Here is a 25,127-nt window from a genome sequence, read left to right on the forward strand (position 1 = left end):
GCAAGCAGCTAGCTACTGTGTATGTATCAGAGGGACGGTCACCAGCCCACCAAGAGTGAGCCCCCAACGCACCACTGGTAGACTTCCCAGAGGGCCAGATTTTGGACTCGCTCGATCTTCTGAACAAAGTAGAAAGGCAGTGTGCGGTTAAAGAGGTTCCAGACCTTCTGATATTCATCCGATGCAGAACTGAGGGCAATCTTCTGCAGGGAGCAAATATTTTTTTCTCTGTTATCATCAAAGCAGAGGATATACATCAATCCCTTCTCAAGGTTGCTCATAAAACACCAGAACTGCCAACAAGCCCAGATAGTGATCACCACCCTCCCTTTGCCAAGAGGTGTAGTGTCTCCAGGCGTGAGATGTATGCAAGTTGTGGTCACTTCCCTTTTGTCCACTGTGAAACCCTCCTGAAGGACAGGCAGGTGATGCTTACGTCAGCACCACCCTGGTGTCCCCAGGACATCCCTTCTCCTCCTCTGTACCCACACAGGACAGACTATATAGCCTCCAAGACCAGAACTGGTATCAAAAATGTGGAGTGCACACATCTGGGAGAGAGGGGGGCCAACCCTGTTAAAGCAGGTTCAGGCTTATGGGCAGCAACGCATCAGGAGCTCTCAGGCTGGCAGACAGACGCACATCAACTCAGGAGCACAAAGAGACTTGCAGGGATGCTGCCTGGCTGCTGCGTCCTCCCAGCTGAGTCCACCTCTCCCCTAGTGTCTTGCTCTGAGGAACAGTACTCCCTATGGGCCAGGAGATTCCTAACCAAGGGCAGCTGACACTTACACAGCGACCATCCACAAATTCCCACACCTGAAGCCTGCACCTAACCAGCCTGGCTCTGCGAGGCTTGGCCCAGTGACGGCCCAGTGATAGCCCATTTGGGGACCCGTGAGGAATCCCTCTGTAGCATGCCCTACCCTCACCCTGAGTGCCGTCTGAATGTCCATGGGCTCCTGCAACAGAAATTCTGACTCTGGTTTCCCTGGTCGCACCCCAGGGAGGACACCAAACTCCTCTCCCCTGAGTGTGGAACCAGCCTGCCCCTTCCAGACCAGACTGTCAAGGGCTCCCATACCTGTCACAGCCTGCATCTCAGCCCCACAACCAAGCACTCCACAGCACGGCCCAGATGTCGCTCCTGCTTCCCAACACCTACACACGCCCTCTATCCTGACCCAGGCTCTCTCCCTAAGAAGTTTCCATCGACCTGTATGCTCTGCCCCTACCTCTGCCTGTAAAAGCACCAGCCATCATTTAGGTGTGGACCCAGTGACATCTTCCCTGCTCCCCTCGGTACAGACACCTCGTCCTGCGGTGCTGAGTGCTGCTGTTCAAACTCGCCCAGCCCTTTACACGTGTGTGTGCGTGTGCTGCTGGGGTCTCTGTGCTCTGTCCAACTCAAGAGGAGTCCTCTCAGGGCAGAGAGCTGGTCTGCAGTGCTCTGCAGGAAGCCAGCAGCAGAGGGCAGTCTGAGGGCCACACGTACACAAGGCAGTCGGACAATGGCATGAGCACTCCACAGAACTCAGTGTAGCTCCTGTTCGCTGGCAGGCACTGCATGAGCCAGGTGAGTCGCTATTCCTGGTCTTCGAACATCCGGCACCTTTCAACAGCAACTCCCCCTCTCCGCGTCCCTCATCATACTTAAGTCCTCCCCTGGTTTTGTTTTCTTGCTTTGTAAAACTAATACGTATTGGCGGAGCAGCTGTTAAGCCCCTTATTTCTGCCCTTCCCAGAAATTTCTAAGTCATCATGCTCCATCCACAATACATCCTCTCCCCTCGGGGCCACAACCATCTTCTTGGTGGTCATCCAGGCTTAAAACCCCCTATACCTGAAAATAACAAAACCCGACAGAACTCTCCCTTCCTGCCCCAGCCTGGCCTCATAGCTTCCTCAGTGGTGGAGTCAGTTCACTCACTAGGTCACAGAACGCCCTCCTCCACAGACCAAAACAGTGCAAGTCCCATACCTTGAAGCCAGGGTCTGGCAGGGCCGAGGGGTCCCAATGGTCTGGGATGCTCTTTGGGCCTTGAAACTTGACACTGCTACAAAATGTAAACAAATATCATTTTGTGAAAGCAGGTAGAAGGTAAGGAAGCACCTAAACACACACTATCCACCATGTGGGAGCACTCTACTTTGCCCATGTGGCCAAAACGCAAATGATAAGGCACAAGGGATCCATTTCTCACCTGTATCCCAACTCTTGTATGAAAGGCAGAGAATAACTGATTAGAGCAGCCTAAACTCTCATCATTTTAACATTCAAAGAGCTCTGCAACTTTTTCCAAGCAGCCTCAATTAGGTGTAATTGGCATACAAAAACATTTTTAAAAACATAAAATCTACGTCAAAACCAATTTGGCAGCAGAAATTTGATTGAAACTGCTAAGAGGCTACTTATGGTCTGTATATACCCTACTTAAATTGACTATGCTTTTTTTTTTTTTAATGTTTTCTTGAGAGAGAAAAGAGAGAGACAGCACACAAGTAGGGGAGGGCAGAGAGAGAGGGAGAGAGAAAATCACAAGCAGGTTCCATGCTGTCACAGTGCAGAGCCCGACTTGAGGATCGATCCCACAAACCATGAGATCATGACCTGAGCAGCTATCAAGAGTCAGACACTTAACTGAATGAGTCACCCAGGTGCCCCAACTATGCTTAATTTTTACTGCTGCAATATTAGCAAGTTTAATTACAGGTCTCACATAACACCAGCACCATAGGATCTTCCAAAAAAGATAAAGAAAGATGGAGTTCTAAAAGGCACATGGCTCCCCCCACCCCACCACAAAAAACTTAAAAAAAAAAAAAAAAAAAAAAAAAAGACACATCACACAAAGGGTCTAGGAACAGGGACTGTGAAGCTATAATTCCAAATTTTTCTGACTCCTTTTCAGAATGGTCTGTTCTTCCTACAAAAGATATTCCTTCTGTTTCCACTGGCATAAGACGTACCTTCATCCTAAGCCTCAAGGAACTCCCACAAATAACTTTCCTAGGAAAACAGCACAGTTTAAAAATAACTAACCAAGGTCCCATGAGCAAGAATCAGCCAGAAACAGGGCGCCTGGGTGGCGCAGTCGGTTAAGCGTCCGACTTCAGCCAGGTCACGATCTCGCGGTCCGTGAGTTCGAGCCCCGCGTCAGGCTCTGGGCTGATGGCTCGGAGCCTGGAGCCTGTTTCCGATTCTGTGTCTCCCTCTCTCTCTGCCCCTCCCCCGTTCATGCTCTGTCTCTCTCTGTCCCAAAAATAAATAAACGTTGAAAAAAAAAAATTTTAAAAAAGAATCAGCCAGAAACAGACCATGAAGACCAAAGATGCTGAAATTAGGAGGCAGGTTATAAAACAATTATTCTTTCTATGTTTAAAGAAATAAAAGAGAAACTTTAAAAACCTATGTAAGGAGCTAAACTATAAAAAGATGAAGATTTGAAAAAGAATTAGGAGGAACTTCTAAATATGAAAGATACACTCCCTGCTAGAAGTTTGAAGGACAGGCTTATGAGCAGGGGAGACCACCTGAGAAGGGAAGAAAAGAGTGAGCTGAATGAGATGCTAAGTGGTAATTCAGAATGTGGCCCCACAATGAGGAGGTGGAAGATGTGGGGAAGAAGCTAGGACACAGAGAAGAGGGAGAGACAGAAGGCCAGAATCTGGTTGGAACCTAACCGAACCTCGAAAAAGAGAGGAGAGAGGAAAGGATGGAGGCAATCTTAAAGAGAACAAAGGAGACTCGCTGACACATAGGTCTAAGAAGCCCCAAGAATCTCAAACAGGATAATAAAAGCACATGCCCAGCCTCACCAAGATGACAGTGCATGACAGCAAGACCAACGAAATCTGCAAAGCAGAGGAAAACGAGGGATTCTGGGAAAGAAACTCCAGTTAGACCGACTGCTGATTTCACAAAGACAGCAATGGAAACCAGAGGACAGTGGAGTGACCTCTTCGGCATTCCAGGAGAAAATAACCACACCCCAAAATTCTACAGCCAGTGAAACTATCTTTGAAGATTGAGGGCAAAATAAAGATGTACTCAGGCAAACAAAAACACAGAATTTTCCAACAGACTCATCTAAGATAATTTGAAATTACAAAGTGGTAAAATGTGAGTAAATCTAATGAAACATTCATAGTATAAAATAACAGTACCTCAAAGTTAAAAAACAGAGGAAGATAATGGAATCAGGTATATGAAAGCCCTTATATTAGTTGATACAAGCACAAAGATACAGACTTGACTCATACCTAAGAACACTTATTATAATTTCTAAGGTGGCCAAAAAAATAGTTATACAATGTATAACTCTTCCAAACTAGAAGGGAAAAAAAACGAAATGACAAAAAATATCCACAAGGAGGCAAGAAAAGATAAAATAAGACCCAATCACATGAATAAAACATTTTTATGGAGGATATAAGGACAGTAAGGAGCTAAACCGGATAGCTGATGTGTAAATGCCATTTCGAACTTTACGTTAAACTCTTGTATTATAACTGTGGAATGTGGAGATCATATTCTGTGACCCTGTCATTCACATAAACAGAGAAGTTGTATCTCTTTTTATTCATTTATTTTGAGATTGAGAGATCTCTGAGCATGCATGATCAAGAGGGGGAGGAGCAGAGAAAGACAGAAAGAGAATCCCAAGCAGGCTCCACACTACGAGCACAGCACCCGATGCAAAGCTCAAACTCATGAACTGTGAGATCATGACCTGAGCTGAAATCAAGAGTCAAACGCTTAACTGACTGAGTCACCCAGGTGCCCCAAGAAGTTGTTTCTGAAAGCGACCTACTCTAATAGTCCCACTCTGCCACAGAGGCCCAAGCAGACTTGCTTTCTAGAGTTACAACATCTGGCTACTGTCACATGGGTTAGCAGGAAGAGCCACAAACTTCACTGCATGGACACTGACTCTTAGCTTATGCAGCAGAGAGATCCTAAATCGAGTCACATCTCAGTTTGAATTTAACCAAAATGATCACTATTATTTCTGATGTGTGGTGTGTTTGTGGCCCCATGAAAACAACATTACAGTGACAATAAAAGACATCCAGTCTCAGAAAGGAGACAGATTTTTTCCAAACCGTATCTAAGGTAGTCTCTGGATAGGGAAAGAATCAAAAATAAACTTTCAGAAGTAGAAGCAGCCACAGTTAACTGAACTCTAAATCCAGAAGCAATACACAGAAGACATGGGTAAATTTCACTAAAAAATAAAAAATAAACATTTCTGCATGGTAAAATATTTCATAAACAAAGCTGGCAAATAACAAACCAAGAAAAAAGGTTTGCAATTTGTATAAGAAACTGAGTGATGGGGCACCTGGGTGGCCCAGTCAGGTAGGCACCTGACTTCAGCTCATGTCGTATCTCACTGCTCCTGAGTTTCTGAGTCCCGCATCAGGCTCTGTGCTGACAGCTCAAAGCTCGGAGCCTGAAGCCTGCTTTGGATTCTGTCTCTATCTTTCTGCCCCTCCCTGACTCATATTCTCTCCCTCTCTCAAATATAAATATTTTTAAAAATTTAAAAGAAGAAACCGAGTGAGCTCTCCAAAAGATAAAAGGCTCTTAATATTTACGAAATATACCAAAAGTCTGACAGAAAATTGGACAAAAAGACAAACCATCCACAGAAAAAGGCAAATGGCTGTTACAGGTTAGGAAAAAATATTAAACCTCACTCGTAAGAGAAAGCAAATTAAAATACACTGATATACCCTTTGCCACCCACGAGAACAGCAAAAGTCCAAGAGCTTGATGTGAGGCAAACAGGCACCTCAAGCATCCTGGGGCAAGTGCATAATGGTCCAACCCCATCAAGAGAAACCTGCATTTACCTTCTAGGGCTTTAACCTCCATGAATATGAAACAGCACATACACCAGATCATCCATTGTGCCGTTACACTTGTGACAGTAAAAAATCTAAAACAATGCAAAATAAACCTCTAAAAGGAACAGACTAAATAAACGAGGGTATATACAGGTGATGGAGAGCCACGAAGACAACAACAGATTTCAGAAGACTTTAACGTCTTCTGACGTTGAAAGGAAGTAATTATTTTTAAGTGGAAAAGAAAAGGTACAGAACAATACATTTAGAATGTTACCCTTAGCACAAGAAAAACCAGAAAACACTGTATATGCATTTGTTTATTTTTGCAAAAAAAAAAAAAAGATAATAAAGATAAACCAAAAACTTATACAAACAGGTCCTCATTACGGAAACACTGGAGATAACAGCAGGCAGGATACGGACCACTGAGTGTACCTTTTGCTTGAATTGCTAATACCTTTCCCCTCTATCCTGTATCAAACTCTCCTCTAAATGACCATGCTCCACAAATACAACCACTGAAGTCCATCTGTGAGACCTAGAAGAGCCAACAGAGAAACTACCAGTTCTCCATGAAATGGCTAACAACACTGGCTGAAGTCTCAGCTTAAGCCGTGACACACCCGAATGTAACTGGTACTATAGTATCTCTTGCCAGCCAGGCTCCTCTCCCCCATCATGTGGCTGCATGGATCGGAGAGAAAGGACCCCTTCCCCAGCTCCAATCCTGGCACATCTGCACCAAGCCTAAAACTAGTGGTTCAGAGGAAGTCTGATCAGAGCAAAGCTCATAAATATACCCCCATCAGCCGCAGAAGGGCATTCTCCTGCTCTGAAATGCTTACAAGGCAGGGCGCTACCCTAATGGCTTCTGGCAGCTGTAAGGGAACCCACTCTGAGGATGAAGCTGGCCTGTTAGTGCCTTCAAGTATCCGTTTTTGGTTTTTTGGTATCCCATGAGATTCAAGTCCTGAAATACATGGATTTTTATTGATCTAATTCCATTAGTTTTCTATTACTTTAACATTTTAAAATACTCAAGTTTAGAATTCAACTAGTCAACTGAAAATAAAACCTGACGAGCCAGGTTCAAGTCTAGACTGATCACAACTAACAGCCTTATAATTGTGTATCACCAATCTCCTACCTACAAAGATAATTCTCTGGTTCAAAACATTTCCCAAGTAGTGGAATATGGATGCCAGGAGTCAAATTGCTACAGGTGACTTGGCATCAGAACTGCCATTCATTCATGATGCAAATGGAGAACAAAGAGCAATGTGCTTTTATCACAAGCAAAAACCACAGTTCACTATCAATAAAAAACTCTGGGACTAAACACAAAAAAACCAAAGAGCTACTGAAAAGACCCCTTCCAAGTTATAACAAAAGAAAGTTACATGAAGATAGAAACAGAGAGAAAATATTAGGAGTGATATTATTACTATTTCTTAACCATTCTCTCAAATCAGTCTAAAGTAAAGAACTTTTTTGGTTTCTGGAAAAATCTGCACAAGAGTACCTTTATGACTCAGTAACATTACTGGCACACTTAAAACATATGTTGTGTTTGCTTTGTCACTTTAATGCTTTATTAAAAATTAATTGATCTGGGTGGCTCAGTTGGTTAAGCGTTGATTTCAGCTCAGGTCGTGATCTCACTGTTTTGTGAGTTTGAGCCCTGCATCAGGCTCTGTGCTGACGACTCAGAGCCTGAAGCCTGCCTCGGATTCTGTGTCTCCTTCTCTCTCTCTCTCTCTCTCTCTCTCTGCCCCTCCCCTGCTCATGCTCTCTCGCTCTCTCTCTCAAAAATAAACATTAAAAATAAATAAAAGTTAATCTGGTAATTAGTATAATACTCTAACGTTCACCTCTCTATAAACCTGCATTATATTTTATACTCTTGTAATACATGCTAATATTTCTCTATCTGAAATGTGCTAGGTGTACCCTGATTTTTCAGATTCATGAACTCTCAGACCTTTTATAGAACAATGATATTAATACCAGCACTCTGGCATTCAGTGAAGGAAAGTACAAAGGCACGTGGAGGAGGGGCGCCTGGGTGGCTCAGTCGGTTAAGCATCCGACTTCGGCTCAGGTCATGATCTCACGGTCCAGGAGTTCTAGCCCTATGTCGGGCTCTGTGCTGACAGCTCAGAGCCTGGAGCCTGTTTCAGATTCTGTTTCCCTCTCTCTGACCCACCCCCATTCATGCTCTGTCTCTCTCGGTCTCAAAATAAATAAACATTAAAAAAAAATTTTTTTTTAAGAAAAAAGGTACTTGGAGGAGAGCTAGGCAGAGACGGGAGTGTGGGCGCTTTCGGTTATGGAAGCCAACAACCCTCTCACTGTGCTGGCTGGTCTGAGTAGGTTTTCTGTACACGCAGCACAGCGCACCCCAAATGACACACATGCCACCTACCAGGTTTGTTTCACCTTCACCTCCTGGGGAGACACGTATTTGGGTCTCCGGCAAACCCTTCTGACCGTGCCATAGACCAGGTTTTTCTGAACAAAGGCTGAAAAAAAAAAAAACACCAAATGTATATACGCACACAGGACAGCAAGGTTTTATAAACACAACTAAATGGGCTGGAAAACTAATCCAAATGTGTAGTATAGGATCAGTCTGCTAAGAAATAAAGCAATTTTCACATTTCAAATATCCATAAAGAAAATAGGTATCCTTAGGAGACTGGGTTTAATGAACACATGAATGATGAGTAATTGACATAACAATTATACATGAGTACTTTTAAATTGTTCCTTCCAATCTTGTTTAAACTATTATTTTGCTTAGCAATTTTTCCCAGCTTGGATATAAAAAAGCTTCAGCCCAGCCTGAGACTAAATTACTACATCTTAAGCCAGTGGGATTTAGTTAATATAATAATTTTACTCTTATGACTTTTTTGCTTAATTTGACTAAACTGATTCCATAGCAGTATTAAACCTTTTAAACCTGTACCATCTTTAATAAACAAAATTCTTGCCCCGTGCCCACCCCAAAACCCTCAGGGTAATCCTGAGGGTTGGCGGCGGGCGGGGGTGGGGGAGGACGACACTGACCCTCAAGTTGAAAAATCACAAATGCCTATGAGCTAGATTCCATGTCCTTACCCACCAGGAAAACCCTGTCAAGTCTTACTTTCTGAACCTGGAGTACAAAAACAACTTTTTTTCATTTAAAAAACACTTAATACTAACTTGTAGGTGTCTGTAACTTACATTACAGCATTTGAACCTATGCTGCGTTATCACCTAGATGTGTGTCCCTCATGCTGTAGCCCAGGAGGTCGTCAAGATCAGGCACTCCTTGGGGGTCCCCCACATTCTAATCAAGGACCCATAATCCAGACATGGCTACCACTGCCCCCATTGTTGTCCACCACTCAACTCCCCATCAATAATTAGCACACTTACATGGGTTTTTATTGGCCTGTTGACTGACATCATGATAAATCTGAAATGGGCTTTCACTAGTGAAATGATTCAAGATATGCGGACTGGCTAAATATATGTCAGACCCACTCCCAACCCTCCCTTGGACAGGGAAAAATAAGACATTTTCTCTAACTTACGTTACCAGGGATACATAGGCTGAGTCCCTACACAAGCCTGACCTTTGGGATTCTACCCATCTGTTGCCAGCTAACAGTTGTCAGAATTCTGCCTCTGGAATCTTGGCCCTGGCAGTGGCCTTGAGCAGCACTTATAACAAGAGTCCCTAAAATGACAATACTGAGTCTTCCCCCACCACCTCCCTGAGGCTTCCTCCTCCCCCCTCAATCCTACAGTACAAATCATTTGACCTATTGTGTGTGTTTCTTAAATGTACTTGTTTCCTAATAATACTTAGTTCATAAATGTGTCTGGCAGATTTGGGTCCGAGACTTGCTTTCACTACACCTCTCAGTGAGGCAGTGAGACGGGAAGCTAACTCATCTCAAACTACTTCTGTGGTTGCTGTTCTCCACCATCAACAAAAGTAATTCTCCTTACTCGCATGAGCCTGGGTCAGTCTGGGGTGAACTCGCTTCTTCCTGCAGTTTGCAGAAAACTGCATTCGTGTGCTCTTTCCCACCCTTAGCCTGATTTTCTGTTACATCCCCTGGGGCTGTGGCCCAGGGTGAGAATGATCAAGGTTGCATCTGACATTTCTGGTTTTGATATTTTCCAGATACTTAAGAACAGTTGCCAGCAGCAGTCAGATGGGTGCTAGCCATATAGACCTGATCCTCATGGAGTTGGCTGTCCCCTTTAGTGTATTTATACCTATCAGACCGTGGACTGCAAACCACCTGATGTACGGCTAGTGTTCTCCAGCAGAGACTGAAGGCTGGTAAGCAGTTCTCATCGCAGAGCAGAAGAAACTTTTAAGTTCTCTGTAAGGGGAACAGCGATTCTACCTTAAGGAAGAGGGGCAGCGATTCTACCTTAAGGAAGAGGATAAGCCCCACAACCACAAGAAAAACAACTGGCTAACAGCAGGCAGGTAAAGTGATTTTAGGATAATTCACCAGACACACTTTGCTGCCCTTTATCCAGAAGAAGGTCCATAAAAATAGAGAAAACAGTAAACCATATTTAAATGAAGGCCCAGTTATTCCCCTTAAAAGGACTGAACATTCAGAAGGATTCAGAGTTTAAAATGTGAGTAATTCAAGGGGTGCCTGGGTGTCTCAGTCAGTTAAGCACAGGGCATGATCTCGCGGTCTGTGGGCTGAAGCCCCATGTCAGGCTCTCTGCTGACAGTGCAGAGCCTGCCTCAGATTCTGTCCTCTCTCTCCGCCTCTCCCCAGCTGGCACTCTCTCCCTCTCAAAAATAAACATTTAAAAAAAACAAATGTTGGGGCACTTGAGTGGCTCAGTCAGTTAAGCATCTGACTGCGGCTCAGGTCAAGATCTCACAGTTTGTGGGTTCGAGCCCCGCATCGGGCTCTGTGCTGACAGCTCAGAGCCTGAGCCTGCTTTGGAGTCTGTGTCTCCCTCTCTGTCTGCCCCTCCCCCACTCGCACTCTGTTTCTCTCTCAAAAATAAATAATAAAACATTTAAAAAATAAATAAAAAATAAGCAAATGTAAGCCAAAACTGAGTTAAACACAGCTGGACTAATAAATCCAAGAGAAAACGTCTTCAGAGAAGCTACAGAAAAAAACTAAAATTTAAACAAAGGAATTCTCCAAAATCAGTCACTACATGAACTGGCCAAAGAGTATCTGGCCTGTTTCTGTCTGTCTGCAAAGGCAACCAGGACAAGTCACTTAAAGCCCAGTGTCAGAACATCTGGAGCACAGGATAATCTGCTTCCCAGCAACTTTTAATGAAAGTGTGCACCTAGCATGTGTTTAATCTGCAGCCCACCTAAGCCACAGGTGCCTACGGAGACAACGACATGGAGCTGCCATTCGAGGGAGGACACAGCAGAACTGCTATGACAGGAATCAGGGACTCAAGTTAACCCTTAGACCAGAGGGACTCGTCGTCCATGGCCTACAGGCCCACCACCACGGCACGCATGCAGACCACCCCCATCCCTCCACACTTCGGGCCCCTGTCTCCATCTCGGGGTCCTCTCTCACCACCCCCTCCCCAGGCAACTTCTCTTCCATCCCACCGGGTTGGCATCATCTGTTTACAGATCTGTCTCCCATTCCAGATGTGCAGCACTTCTGGAGCAGGGACCACCCTTACCACCCTTTCCTTTTCTCTCCTGGCCCTCAGTGTGCACATGGACCTTTTCCAGGGTGCAGGTGGAGAAGGCAGAGCCAAAAGATGGCCAAGCCCTGCTGGGTGGGGGCAGCGGGTCAGGAAGTACCTTTGAAATCTAACTCGTATTTGTGCTTTCCAGCCTGGAACTTCAGAATGGCTGCCTGGGCATCAGACCCAGGTGCACAGTATGCCAGGTAGGCCTTCTCCAAATCGCTGCTGCAGACGGTGGTCACGGGGTGCTCCATGCCCTACAAGGGAAAAGCCAGACGCGTGGTGAAGCCAAGAACCTACAATGATGAGGAAAGCTGCCGGGTGCTACCCACACCACACTGCAGGCATGACCATGGTGCATATTCGTGTCATGCGGGAGGCAGGGGAGCCGGAAGAGAAGAGCCAGGGAGTAGGGGTGCGGCAGGAGAGGGAGGCACAGAATAGAAGCCAGCACGAATGCCTCCAAAAGCTGCCCAGAAAATGAAAGGGAGTAAATGCAGATCCTGGCTAACCATACCAAGATAACCAGGATGGCAGCAAAATAAGACACAGCATTCACTCCTAAGGGATGACACCTCCATTCAAGGGAAGGTGAACACCAACACTGAATTCTCCAATCCGCATGAAGGGATGGCCTGAGCATGGCTGCCTCTTCTCTGCCCAGTCTTGTACCCACCACCCTGCAGTCAGAGCTTAGTCTTCCTGTTTTCTTTTTCTGGGCCCTTGGAGAAGCTCTTCTGCTTTCAATCATCCATTTTGATCTCACAACTTCTATCCAACTACCTCCAAGCTATCTAAAATTTGGGGATGGACCAAGCTTGAATTTTGGCTCCTTCATAACTGTGACAAGTTATTTTAACCTCTCTGAACCTCCACTATCTCAACAGAACAGGAAGAAAACTTAAATCATACTCCTATCATGATTCCACAGTGCCATCCCATCCTCAAAGGACTAGGAAAATAATTAAAATAAGGCCTGCAAAGCACTTAGCACAGTGCCTGGAACAAAAAGTAAAGGTGCCACAGAAATATTAGGAGTGTATCTAGATACATCAGTCTCAAGTTCAAAGAATCTGGTCTGCAGACAGACGTGGAGAGACCACTTAAGGTGGCCACTAATGTCAGAAGAATGGAGGTGTGGGCTGGACCCTGGGACACCCCAACATTCATGAAGGAGGGTGGAAAGAAGAAGCCCATGAAGGAGACTGAGGAGGAATGAGACAGGAGGGTGAGGAGGGAGCGGGCAAAGGCTGCAAATGCCACAAGATTTGGCACCTGTGCCCACGGCCGTTTGCCAGCTTCTATGGCACAGTAAGGGCTGTGTCTGGCAAGGTCCCACGTCCTGCCAGCGCTCCATGAAAAGTGGCTAGATGAACAAGTAACAGGAACACAAGTTAGATCCTGGAAAATGAAGGAACGAACAGGGGTCTTTACTTCCATGTAGAGATGAATGGGTTGTTCAGGCCCAAAAGGGTGAGAACAACTGTAGAGGTTTTAGATCAAGGCAAAGCAGATCACAGGAAAGGGTGCTAACTCAAAAGGTCTATCAACATGAGCAGCTTGTTGAGAATGATCCAAAAAGGATACAGGTCAGGGTAAAGCATCCCGGAGCCCAACACCTCAGGGACATTGAGTTTAATGCAGGAAAATTCAGTGGGCCTGGACAGTAACACCTTTATACACAAGATTAGGTTATGGACTGCACTATGCCACCTCCTTTGCTGTAAAAGATATGCTGAAGTCTTAACTCTAGTACCTCAAAACTTGACTTTATTTGGAAACAGAGTCACTGCAGATGTAGTTAGTTGAGATCATACTGGAGTAGGGTGGGCCCCTAATCCACATAACCTATGTCCTTATAAGAGAATGGCCACGTGATGACAAAGCAGAGACTGGACTGAAGAACCTACAGACCAGGGAAGCCACCAGAAGCTAGGAGGAGGCAAGTATGATTCCCTACAAGCTTTAAAGGGAACATGGCCCTGCTGACACCTTGATTTCGATTTCCAGCATCCAGCTGTGACACAGTAAGTCACTGCTGTTCTAAGCCACCCAGCTTGTGGTACTTTGTTATGGAAGCCTTAGGAAATTAATATAGGGTGGAGGTAATTTGGACTGAAATTTAGCTGTACCTCCTGAGCTTGGGAAGAAAAGAACCTAGCTTTCTGAATCAAAAGAAAATGGTCCTAAACTGGCCATTAGCAGAAAACTAAGAAAGAAATCCAAATACAGGATGACACCAGAAGTGTACGGGAAAGAAGAGCTGGAGTTGACAGGTCACCCTATGAGGCAATTCAGCCAATGGTACCAAATGAGACCGCACAACCAATAACCACTGAATTCACACACGTGCATCTGCGCCCCACCATCATGTAGCACATCTATGATACCCAAATACAGGTCATTCCCAGAGATTCTCAATGTTCTAAGTGAAGTTATACACTCTGACTATACGGAGTAAATGAAGAGCAGCATAGAGAAAAAAAAGGTAAAGCCCTGAGTGGGGGTTGTTTGGAGGAAGAAGGCCCCCACTTCCTAAAGTTGTGATAATGCAGTTTGCCAAGTCACCTAGAGAATCCTACTTTTTCACGGGATGCCCTTAGGGTCTCATGTCATCTCATTCAGCTCCCCGAGAAGGGGGACACACCACAAAACAAAAACGTGAGAGGTAGTCACATTTGCTAAGTGCTTTTCACCTGCCATGAGTTCCTTCATCAGGTCACCAGAGAAGTTCCATCCATGGAACATAACCAGCCCCTCATTCTATCCCCCTCCTCGATACCAGGCATGGCCTCTCCCCTCCTGCTCCCGACCAAACCGAGAGCAATGTTGGGGAGCCTCCCTGAACATATCTGCATGGCAAGGAAGGAGAGGGAGATGGGTGGGAAAGAGGGCAGACAGAATAGCCAATGAGGAAAGGCTGGCACTGCAAGAAATGGAGAAGTGTATGAGGGCTAAAGCAAGGCCACTGCTGACAGTGACCATGTCCAACTCAGCAGTGGCCGTGGGGCAGCAATTACTCTGTCCTTCAACCCACCAACATCTATGACCTGAGAACTTGCAGGGTACAGGCAGAGTCTTCCACACAGGGCACATGTGTGGCAAAAGAGAGACAGAACTCCCTGCTCTCATGGAGCTCTCATTACAGGGTTCCCAGAGAAAAAGATATCCTAGGTGTAAGTCAAAATAAGAAACTAAAGCTTTGGGGCGCCTGGGTGGCGCAGTCGGTTAAGCGTCCGACTTCAGCCAGGTCACGATCTCGCGGTCCGCGAGTTCGAGCCCCGCGTCGGGCTCTGGGCTGATGGCTCGGAGCCTGGAGCTTGTTTCCGATTCTGTGTCTCACTCTCTCTCTGCCCCTCGCCCGTTCATGCTCTGTCTCTCTCTGTCCCAAAAATAAATAAACGTTGAAAAAAAAAAAATTTAAAAAAAAAAAAAAAAAAAAAAAAAAAAAAAGAAGAAACTAAAGCTTTAATACGGCCTTATACAACACAGAAGAGTACAAATGTCTATCAGACCACATATCCCAATTTTCATTTCGGAAAGCTGTTCCTATAGAAATGGTGACCTCCCTATACTTGTCCCTCTACAGGCGCCCAGAGGGTTCCCTTTAATGTGATCCAGCCATGAACATCTTCAAATAATTGACAGCAACAGTTATCAGATCCAGATTCCAAACCAATACCTGAAATAAATCAATTTTCTTACACTTGCCCACGTTCTATGAAGTTGCTGCTACAGAGAAGTCAGAAGCTAGTTTCAAAGGGCCTTAAAGTTTATTCTGCAGCTACACAAGTCTCCTATACACACAGACACTTGCTTTGGAGCTATCTGTTCAACAGTTATGGGAGGCATCTTTCTATCCCATGTAACAAAACCAATGAAGAAATGTCCTCTCACTATAATTTACACTAGGCCATGTTCTCATGAGGCCAACAGATACCTAATCATACAGAAGAACTCCCAACTACCTAGTTTTATCATAATTCTCCCCAAGCAAGTGAGTCACAGGAGGATTTGGGGCTCTTTGTCTCTATCAAGGACTCCCCAGAACAATCCTTGTGCTCATGTCTGAAATGGCTCCTCCATTGGGGGCCCTCAGGAGAAAACACCTGTCCTCTTTCCATGACACTTACTTGTCTTCCATATTCCTGCCAAGAACCAAACTCATCAGTCCAGTACCAAACCCAGTCAGTGGTGAGGATGAAGTGTGGAGGTTTAGTAACCGAGGAGGCTGTGGAGAGGCGGCGGGCTGGGGCAGCACCAAACATCATGGAGTCAAAGTCTAGACAATCAAAGTGAAAGTTGCTGGCTGACTCAGCACAGAGGATCCTGCAAAGGAAGTGAGAGGTAAAATGAAAATTCCACCAGTCAAGCGAACACTCAGGTGCTACCTGTGGTCTTCTAGATGCTCAGCTGGTAGACGTGAACATCAATGTGACACGTACCTCAGGGGGGAAAAATGTTTCCAAGTGGGGGGAGGGGAGTACAAGTTGGTTCTTATAAAAAAAATTTTGGGGGCGCCCGGGTAGCTCAGTCGGTTGAGCGGCCAACTTTGGCTCAGGTCATGATTTCACGGTCCGTGAGTTCAAGCCCCACATCGGGCTCTGTGTGACAGCTCAGAGCCTGGAGCCTGTTTCAGATTCTGTGTCTCCCTCTCTCTCTGACCCTCCCCCTGTTCATGCTCTGTCTCTCCCTGTCTCAAAAATAAATAAACATTAAAAAAAAATAAAACAATAAAAAATAAAAATAATTTTTTTAATTAAATCAATAAATCTCAGAGGCAAGATTGATAAGAAAAAAAAGAATATTGGAAGTATAAAAGGTAAAAATTAAAAAAGTCATAGACACTAAAAGAGGTATTATAAGCAAGTGTATGACAATTAGTTTAGCAATAAATAAAATGAACAAACTCCTGGAAAAATCATTAAGTTTACCAAAATTGACTCAAGAAAAATAGAAAACCTGACTGGTTAGCAGTTTAAAATCTTCCCACAAATTAAACATTAGGCCTAGATACTCTTACAGACACATGGTCATTCAGGAAAAAAATTATTCTAACTTTACATAAATTTTTTCAGAAAACAGAAAAGAAACCATCCCAATCTCATCTTCATGAGGGTAGACACTTAAGATAACAACCAGATCAAGACAATATGAAAAAATTATAGACCAATCTTACTCAAATATGAATGCAAATATCTTAAGTACTGGCCATCAAAATTCAGCATTGTGTGAGTTGAGTATGTGTGTGTCTGTGGGGGGGGGGGGAGGGGAGAGAGAGAGGAAGAGAGAAGAGAGAGGGAGAGAGAGGGAGGGGGAGAGAAAGGGGGGGGAGAGGGGGCAGAGGGGGAGAGAAGGAGGAGGGGGGGGAATAAAAAAGGATGAAATTAAAATGCTATTCACAAATATTAATGTCTAGATAGATATCTGGAATATATAGATAACTATACAGATAATTCAAACATTACCAAGAGAGTCCTCTGAGTTCAGATACCTTAGTAAAGTTGCAGATACAACAGCTGACAAAAGTCAATTGCATTTCTATACATCAGCACAGAGAAAAAATTTTTTTTACTGGGGATGTAACGTATAACATGACGACTACAGTTAATGCTATACGGTATACTTAAAAGTTGGTAGGAGAATAAACTCAAAGTTCTCATTGTCAGGAAAAAAATTGTTTAGTAACTATATGAAGTGATGGATGTTAACTTATCCAGATAATCATTTTGCAATATACACATATGTCAAGTCATTATGCCGCACACCTTAAACTTCTAGTGTTGAAAGTCAATTGCATCTCAGCACAACTGGAAAAAAAATTAAATCTCTAACAAATGATATCCAAGACCCTAATGGAGAAGTTATAAAAACCACTGAAAGATATTTTAAAAGATTTGAATAATCACATGCTACCATGTATATGAATAGAAAAATCTCAGCATCATTATGGTGTCAGTTCCCCAGAAATGCCAAGTCAATGCAATATTAATTTCAAAAATCACAACAGCGATTTTTGTGAAAACCAGTGACATTTACAAGTTTCTAGGGGCGCCTGGGTGGCTCAGAAAGTTAAGCATCCGACTTCGGCTCAGGTCAAGATCTCACGGTTTTTGAGCTCGAGCCCCGTGCTGGGCTGTGTGCGGACAACTCAGAGCCTGGACCCTGCTTCGGATTCTGTGTCTCCTCTCTCTGACCTTTCCCAATTGTTCTCGGTCTCTCAAAAATAAATAAATGTAAAAAAAATTTTTTTTAATTTCTGAAGAGGAGCAAAAGACCAAGAGCCCTGGCAATTCAAAGAAAGAGAAGACAGGGATTTGCCTTACCGGATGCCAACACTTAAAGCTCCACTAGGTCAAGACAGTGTGACACTGAAGCAGAGACAGACCGACCAGTGAACAAGAAGAGAGGACCAGTGGGTGCATTCGCTGATCCAGTGCCTGACACAGGTGGCACTTAGAAACAGGTGCAGAGCTGGCCTACTTAAACAAGTGATATTTGGCACACCAGCCTGAAAATAAGCTATAAAATGTGTTAACACTGCCAAATTGGGCTCAGTTTTGATGGGTTTAAAAATAACTGCTAGAAATGGATGATGGGAATGACTGTACAACAATGTGAATGCAACGCATGCCACTGAAACTACACTTAAAAATGGTTAAGATGGGGCACCTGGGTGGCTCAGTCAGTTGAGTGTTTTACTCTTGGTTTTAGCTCAGGTCATGACCCTGGGGTCACAGGATACGGCCCCGTGCCGGGCTCTGCACTACGTGTGGAGCCTACTTAGGATTCTCTCTCTTTCCCTCTCCCCACTTCTCTCTCAAAAATAAGAATAAAAATAATGAGAAGAAAAATTAAAAATAAATAAAAATAAAGGGGTGCCTGGGTGGCTCAGTTGGTTAGGCATCTGACTTTGGCTCTGGTCGTGGTCTCAAGGTTTGTGAGACTGAGCCCCGCATTGGGCTCTGCGCTGAAGGTGTGAAGCCTGCTTAAGATTCTCTCTCTCTCTGCCCCTCCCGTGTTCTTTAAATAAATAAAATAAAAAATAAAATAAAATAAAATTAAATTAAATTAAATTAAAATAAAATTAAAATAAATTAAAATAAATTTAAAATAAAATAAAATAAAATAAAATAAAATAAAATAAATAAAAATAAATGGTTAAGATGGCAAATTTTATGTTACGTATATATTACCACAATTTTATATTTTTTTAATTAAATATATTTTTATTTTTTTTTTTAATTTTTTTTTCAACATTTATTTATTTTTTTTGGAACAGAGAGAGACAGAGCATGAACAGGGGAGGGGCAGAGAGAGAGAGAGAGACACAGAATCGGAAACAGGCTCCAGGCTCTGAGCCATCAGCCCAGAGCCTGACGCGGGGCTCGAACTCACGGACCGCGAGATCGTGACCTGGCTGAAGTCAGACGCTTAACCGACTGCGCCACCCAGGCACCCCTTAAATATATTTTTAAAAAGTAGTTTTGCCAAAACCGGTGATTCATCTGCGTAAGAATGAAACTGGACCCATATTTCACCACCTGCAGGGTAAAGATTAAACAGTCCTTAAAACGTTAAGATTTTTTAAAGAAAATTCAGAAAAATTTCCTTACAGTCCTGGGATAGGTAAAGATTTCTTATGACTCAAAAAGTAAAAGCCGTAAAGGAAAAGATGGATAAATACTTATCTATATTAAAATATACCATAAGCTGACAGGAAGAGTTTATCTTCAACGCACATTTGATATCCAGAAATTTAAAGAATTCCTAAAACTAAATAAGTAACTGAACACACAACCTTCCCCTTCAACAAAACAGCCAAACTACAAGAACAGACATTTCATAGCAGAGGAAGCTTAAGTGGCCAAGAAACAGGTGAAGAGACACATTACCTCATTAGGACCCAGAGACCTGCAAATGCAGATGCCACGTGCCACTTTAAATCCCCAGGCTGCGAAACGTTCAGATGCAAACAATACCAAACGCTGGGGACACGGTCACCACAGACCGAACGGGTGTGGAAAGTGGCACGACCATTTAGTGCCACCGGGCAGAGCTGAAGAGGGAGCCAGCCTACCTCCCAGAACTCTCATCCCCAAACGTCAGGCCTACAGAAGCCCGCTCGCACGCGCACCAGGAGACAAGCAGAGACTCGAGCACAAAGCACTGAGAAAGACACCAGACGTGGTGGTAGAGCGTATGCTCCATTCAGACAGGGTTCAAGAACAGGCAAGACTAACCTGTGGTGACAGATGTCCAAACAATGGTGGCCTGGGGGTGGGCACGGATGGGAAGGGGACAGGAGGGGACTTTCTACGGCGATGAAAATGATCTCTATTTGGATGAGGGTGTTACATGAGCGCATGCATTCATCAAGACTCACTGAACTACACGATTAATATCTGTGCACTTCCCTATGTGTAAATTCTGCCTCAGAAAAACAGAGAGAGAGGAAGAGTCAGCCAATGCATCTTCCCAAGGGGAACCATTTGTTCCACATACTTCCCCAGCAGCAACAATTTGCACACAATTGCACTCTTAGCACAAATTTATTTTTTCCACCTTAAAAACAGTGGGCTTAAATTCTCTTCATGGCAACATATTTTAGCAAGTTCAATCCAAGATATGGCGAAGTATTTGAAAATAAGGCTCCCCGGACTTCCCCATTCATTCTGAATCAACTAAGTGAAAATACTGGGACACACACAGAAAAATTAAAAAGTTAAAGGCTGAATAGTAAACAGCAGTTCAGCTGCATGACTTTACATGCAAAGACTAAAATTTCACAAATGACTGCTTCTCGCTTTTCTGCATTAATCAATGTGGATATATGTACACAATCAATCCCAGCAGCAAGTAATTCAAAACTTATCTGGTACCACCAGTTCCTTTCCCCATAGCTCCTCCCTGAAGGAGATAAAGGCACCAATCCACAGTTTGAACAGTAACTTCCAATTTCCAGCCCAAGCTGTTTATTGGGGTGTGTGTGTGTGTGATCAAACCTAAACTCTGTTGTGTCTAAACTTCCCACACTGCACACAAAAGCCCAGTCACAAAGCAGACACCAGTAATGTATTTCATACCTGTCTTTTCTGGGATTGCTATATGCCTCTTCAATAAGCTCCATTTTGTCCAAATCCTTCCATTTGCCTCTGTCCAAGAACTGCCATCGATATGGCAAATGGAAATGAACTTTATTGCACTTATCTAAAATAAAAATATTAAGAAGTAAGACATCTTGGCAATACATAGCATGACCCAGGCCCATGGTTCTCAATGGGAGTGGTAATGCCCACTGACCTGGGAACATTTTGGAGATCTGTGGGGGCATTATTTTTAGTGCAGTCATACCTGAGCATCTAAATACTGAAATACTGTGTATTTTATTATACACACTTCCGTTTTACATCTCCCCTTTTAATAGGGCGTTACATCAATTTTTAAAAATACGTATGTTGGCAGGTAACATTACATTTGAATTTCATCTCATGAGCAAAGAAGCTGACCATGAAAAGGTCAATCAGACTGCGGGAGGCAGTGTGATCACCCATTATCACTATCCATGTAGCATGTGGACAGGTAGCAGTCACACTAAAAACTGAACCAGATTCATCTCTATTAGAAACCCATCCAAACCCCGATGCATCTGACCACAGGCAGGTCAGCAGTGTGGTTCCAGCCTGCTTTGATCTTCTGGCTGCTAACATACTCACCACCTCGACACATCCCCACATCATCCCTGAAAGTATTTATATACACTGCCCTGCCCCTGCCAAAACACACAAAATGGCCCAGGTCTACAGTTTCAAGCCAGGTGCTCCCCCTACATCTTCCCTGTGCACCCTGGGACCTCTGTCACTCCTAGCACATTCTGCCTGCCTCGCCTTGGCTCATGCCAGCCCCTCACCTGCAATGCACCTGACACTTTTGTTACTTTTCAATATCCTATATGAAATTCTGGTACATCCCCACCGAGGAAAGGCACACTGGAAAGAAAAGCAGCAGCAATCTCTTTGCACTCTGATACAGACCTACTTCCAAGGTATATGTTATTAGGTAGAATGATACACAAAAAGGTGCAGAACGCCTCTACTTGGGTAAAAAGGTAGAAAAGAAAAATGAGAAATACTCTAAATACATATACATACACATATTATTCCTTGCAGAGGGGAAGTTGGTAGCCAGGGACAAAGTTATGAGGAAAGACTTGTGTTGTTTTCTTTTGAAGTTTGAACCACAAGAATATATTCCAAAAAATTAAATGTCTAGTTAAGTGGGAAAAGATACAAAACAGTGTGCACAGTGCACCTACGTGAGAAGGAAACTGATCAGACATATATACTTGTGTACATATAAAATCTTCATGGAAGGATAGTCAAGGAACTGGTAATAATGACTGCTTCTGGAGGGGATCTGGGTGCTAGAAAAAAGAGGTGTGAGGGAGACATTTCTTACTGGCTGTCCTTTGTACATTTTTAACTCATCTGTCAAAATATTAACAATGAGGCATGGCTAATTTGACACTTGAAAAAAATTAAAATTTTCTAAAATTGTATGCAGGCTTTTCAGGAAAACATATCTCAATGCCACTTCCTTCCCACAGGATCTACAAAAGTTACCTTGGTCCAGGAGGACCACGGAGGAAGGTGGGCAGGCTGCCTGAAGGTGTCAAAGGCTAGGCCTGATGCCAGGCAGACAGGACAGACAAGAGCACCCAGCCAAGACTCAGGGAACAAGAGACACCTCAACCCAGGAAATCCCCTCCAAGTTCACCAAGGCTGGATTCAGCCACTCTGGGGACTCAGGACATCCTGACTTGTCCAGAGTTACAGCGTGGACAGCTCATACCAAGCCAAGAGACCTCTTGGACTCTACCAGGGATATGCACAATACAGTAATAATGAAGGGCTCAACCTGGATAGGTAAGAGCACAGCTATGGTCCAGAGGTCATAACCACGTAAGATTTCCTGTTCCCTCCCTGAAGGGCACGAAGGGAATGATCAGAGTTAGGAGCATTCAGTCACTGCACCTATATACCTCGGCTCAGGTGAGTCCTGGACAGCCTGAAGACTCTCTCCTTAAGAAGATCCCCTTCAAGGAAGGCACACCACCTACCACCCTCCAGGCTGACACTTCCTTGGGAAGGACACAGGGGCACAGGGAAGGCTCTGTGGTCAAAAGACTGCAGGCCCAGGCTTCCAACTCTTAATGTGAGCTCAACGTGAAGACCATATCATATCACTCAAGCCTAAGAAAAGAAGGTGCCATACAGGCCACTGCAGCCACAGTGGCTGGTTAGAGTGGAGTCCCAGTTGGTGAGTCCCCTTCTCTGCCACATCTTCTCTGGTCCTCCTGTCCCCTTTCTCGATTTCCTCTCCCTCCTTCTAACGTTCCCATCCTTGTTGCGGCATTCTAGAATCTAGGCCTTCTGGAAGGTAAGTTGCAAAAACAAATTAATTTGGCAAAGTACCATATCCATATCCCCTTTCTCCCTACATCACTTGAAATGATAGACCAGAGAGAAGAACAAATTGAAAAATGCTGGAAAAACAGTAATCAGTGCTATCAAAAGACCAGAATTATTGAAGAATCCCTAAGAATATGAAGGACACAGAATCAAACTGAGGGAGATAAAGAGAGAGAAACCCCTGCAAGATATGAAGAGATCTACCATGGAAGGGGGAAATACTGGGTAGAGTGGCCTAACAAACTCAGAGTTACACGTAATGAAAGGCAAGAAAGAAACCTTGCCACTCACAATGAAACTAAATGGGACCCACCAGAGCAGGAACTCCCTCTGTGCATTGCTTGTGCCCAGCAACCTTGCTATTTGTCCCACAGAACATGTGACTGTGAACCTAAGTGCTGGAGAGAGACAAGCATGTTAAGAGGGCCATCAAAGCTCCCACCCCATTCCAAGGATACACACTAGCAGCCCAAGCCACCACACAAAATGTACTGCCCCTTCCTCATTAAGCCTCGATCAGAATCCACATCACCAGCAGACACTGAATTCTGGAGTAGATAACCACGAGTCACCCCACATGTGAGGGAGACTAACACAGACAGGAAGCTAACTCACACAGAAGAACCAATACCAGGGCACCTGGGTGGCTCAGTCAGTTAAACGTCAGACTTGTGATTTTGGCTCAGGTCAAGGTCTCATGGTTCATGAGATCAAGCCCCACATCAGGCTTTTTGCCGTCACCACAGAGCTTGCTTAAGATTCTCTCTCTGCCCCTCTCCTGCTCATGCTCACTCAGTCTCTCAAAGTAAATAAATAAATAAATATTAAAAAAAAACAATACCCAAGAAAGAATTATTAGAGTATATAGATTAATAACTAGACCTCAATAAAACCGATAAAACTCAGGAAAAAAAACATGGCGCCATTTTCAGAGGCTTGGAACAGGCAAAGATTTTTGAGACACAAGAAAACTATAAAACAAAAAAATACTAAAATCCTCACTGATATTAAAACTTTTATTCCTCAAGGGGCGCCTGTGTGGCTGAGTCAGTTAAGTGTTTGACTCTCGATTTCCGCTCAGGTCACGATCTCAAGGTTCCTGAGTCTTAACCTTGCACTGGGCTGTGTTGACACTGCAGAGCCAGCCTGGGATTCTGTGTCTCCCTCTCTCTCTGCCCCTTCCCTACTCACGCTTTCTTTCACAATAAATAAGCTTTTTACAAGTCACAAAAGACTATGTATTATATGATTCCGTTCACATGAAATAACCAAACAAATCCATAGAGACAGAATGTAAACCTGTAGTTGCCAGGAGCTGGGGTGCAGGAAGAATGGGTACAGGATTTCTTCGAGGATCATGAAATGTCCTAAATATTAACTGCGATGATGGCTGCACAATTCTATAATTATACTAAAAACTATTAAATGGGTAAATTGTATGGTATGTGCATTACACTCAATACCTCAATCAAGCTATCATAAAAAAATCAGAAAATTTAAACAGATACTTCATTGAAGATATACAAATGGCCAGTGAGTACATGAACAGAAACGTTCAGGGCGCCAGTTGAGCAACTGACTTCGGCTCAGGTCATGATCTCACAGTTTGTGGGTTTGAGCCCCATGTCAGGCTCTGTGCTGAAAGCTCAGAGCCTGGAGCCTGCTTTGGATTCTGAGTCTCCCTCTTCCTCTCTGCCCCACTCCCACTCCACGGTCTCTCTCAAAAATAAAAACATTTTAAAAAAAACGTTAAAAATCATTATCATCAGGGAAATACAAATTAGAACCACAATGAAATATCACTACTCATTAATTACAATGGCTAAAGTTTAAAAGACTGGCAATACCAAGTGTTAACAAAAACACAGAGCATCAAACTCTCATACATTGTTGGTGGGAAGGTATACCCACCAGTGTCTTATAAAGTTAAACACACACTTATATACGTTCCAGTAATTTCACATCTAGGTCTTTACTCAAAAGAAGTGAAAACAGGGGCGCCTGGGTGGCTCAGTCAGTTAAGCATCCAACTTCAGCTCAGGTCATGATCTCACAGTTCATGAGTTCGAGCCCTGCATCGGGCTCCGTGCTGTC

General features: G+C 44.0%; 1 protein-coding gene across 1 annotated transcript in view; it reads right to left on the reverse strand.

The window, feature by feature from the left end:
- Positions 1-25,127, reverse strand: part of PARP12 (poly(ADP-ribose) polymerase family member 12) — a 39,095-nt gene that overhangs the window by 3,414 nt on the left and 10,554 nt on the right. Inside the window, exons 5-10 of the mRNA XM_030308555.1 lie at positions 20,649-20,772; positions 15,696-15,891; positions 11,678-11,819; positions 8,282-8,378; positions 1,982-2,057; positions 73-203 (exon numbers count right to left, since the gene is read on the reverse strand). Coding sequence (XP_030164415.1) covers positions 73-203; positions 1,982-2,057; positions 8,282-8,378; positions 11,678-11,819; positions 15,696-15,891; positions 20,649-20,772 — 766 coding nt within the window. The remainder of the gene's footprint in view (positions 1-72; positions 204-1,981; positions 2,058-8,281; positions 8,379-11,677; positions 11,820-15,695; positions 15,892-20,648; positions 20,773-25,127) is intronic.

This window comes from Lynx canadensis, chromosome A2, assembly GCF_007474595.2.
Source record: "Lynx canadensis isolate LIC74 chromosome A2, mLynCan4.pri.v2, whole genome shotgun sequence".
Taxonomy (NCBI): domain Eukaryota; kingdom Metazoa; phylum Chordata; class Mammalia; order Carnivora; family Felidae; genus Lynx; species Lynx canadensis.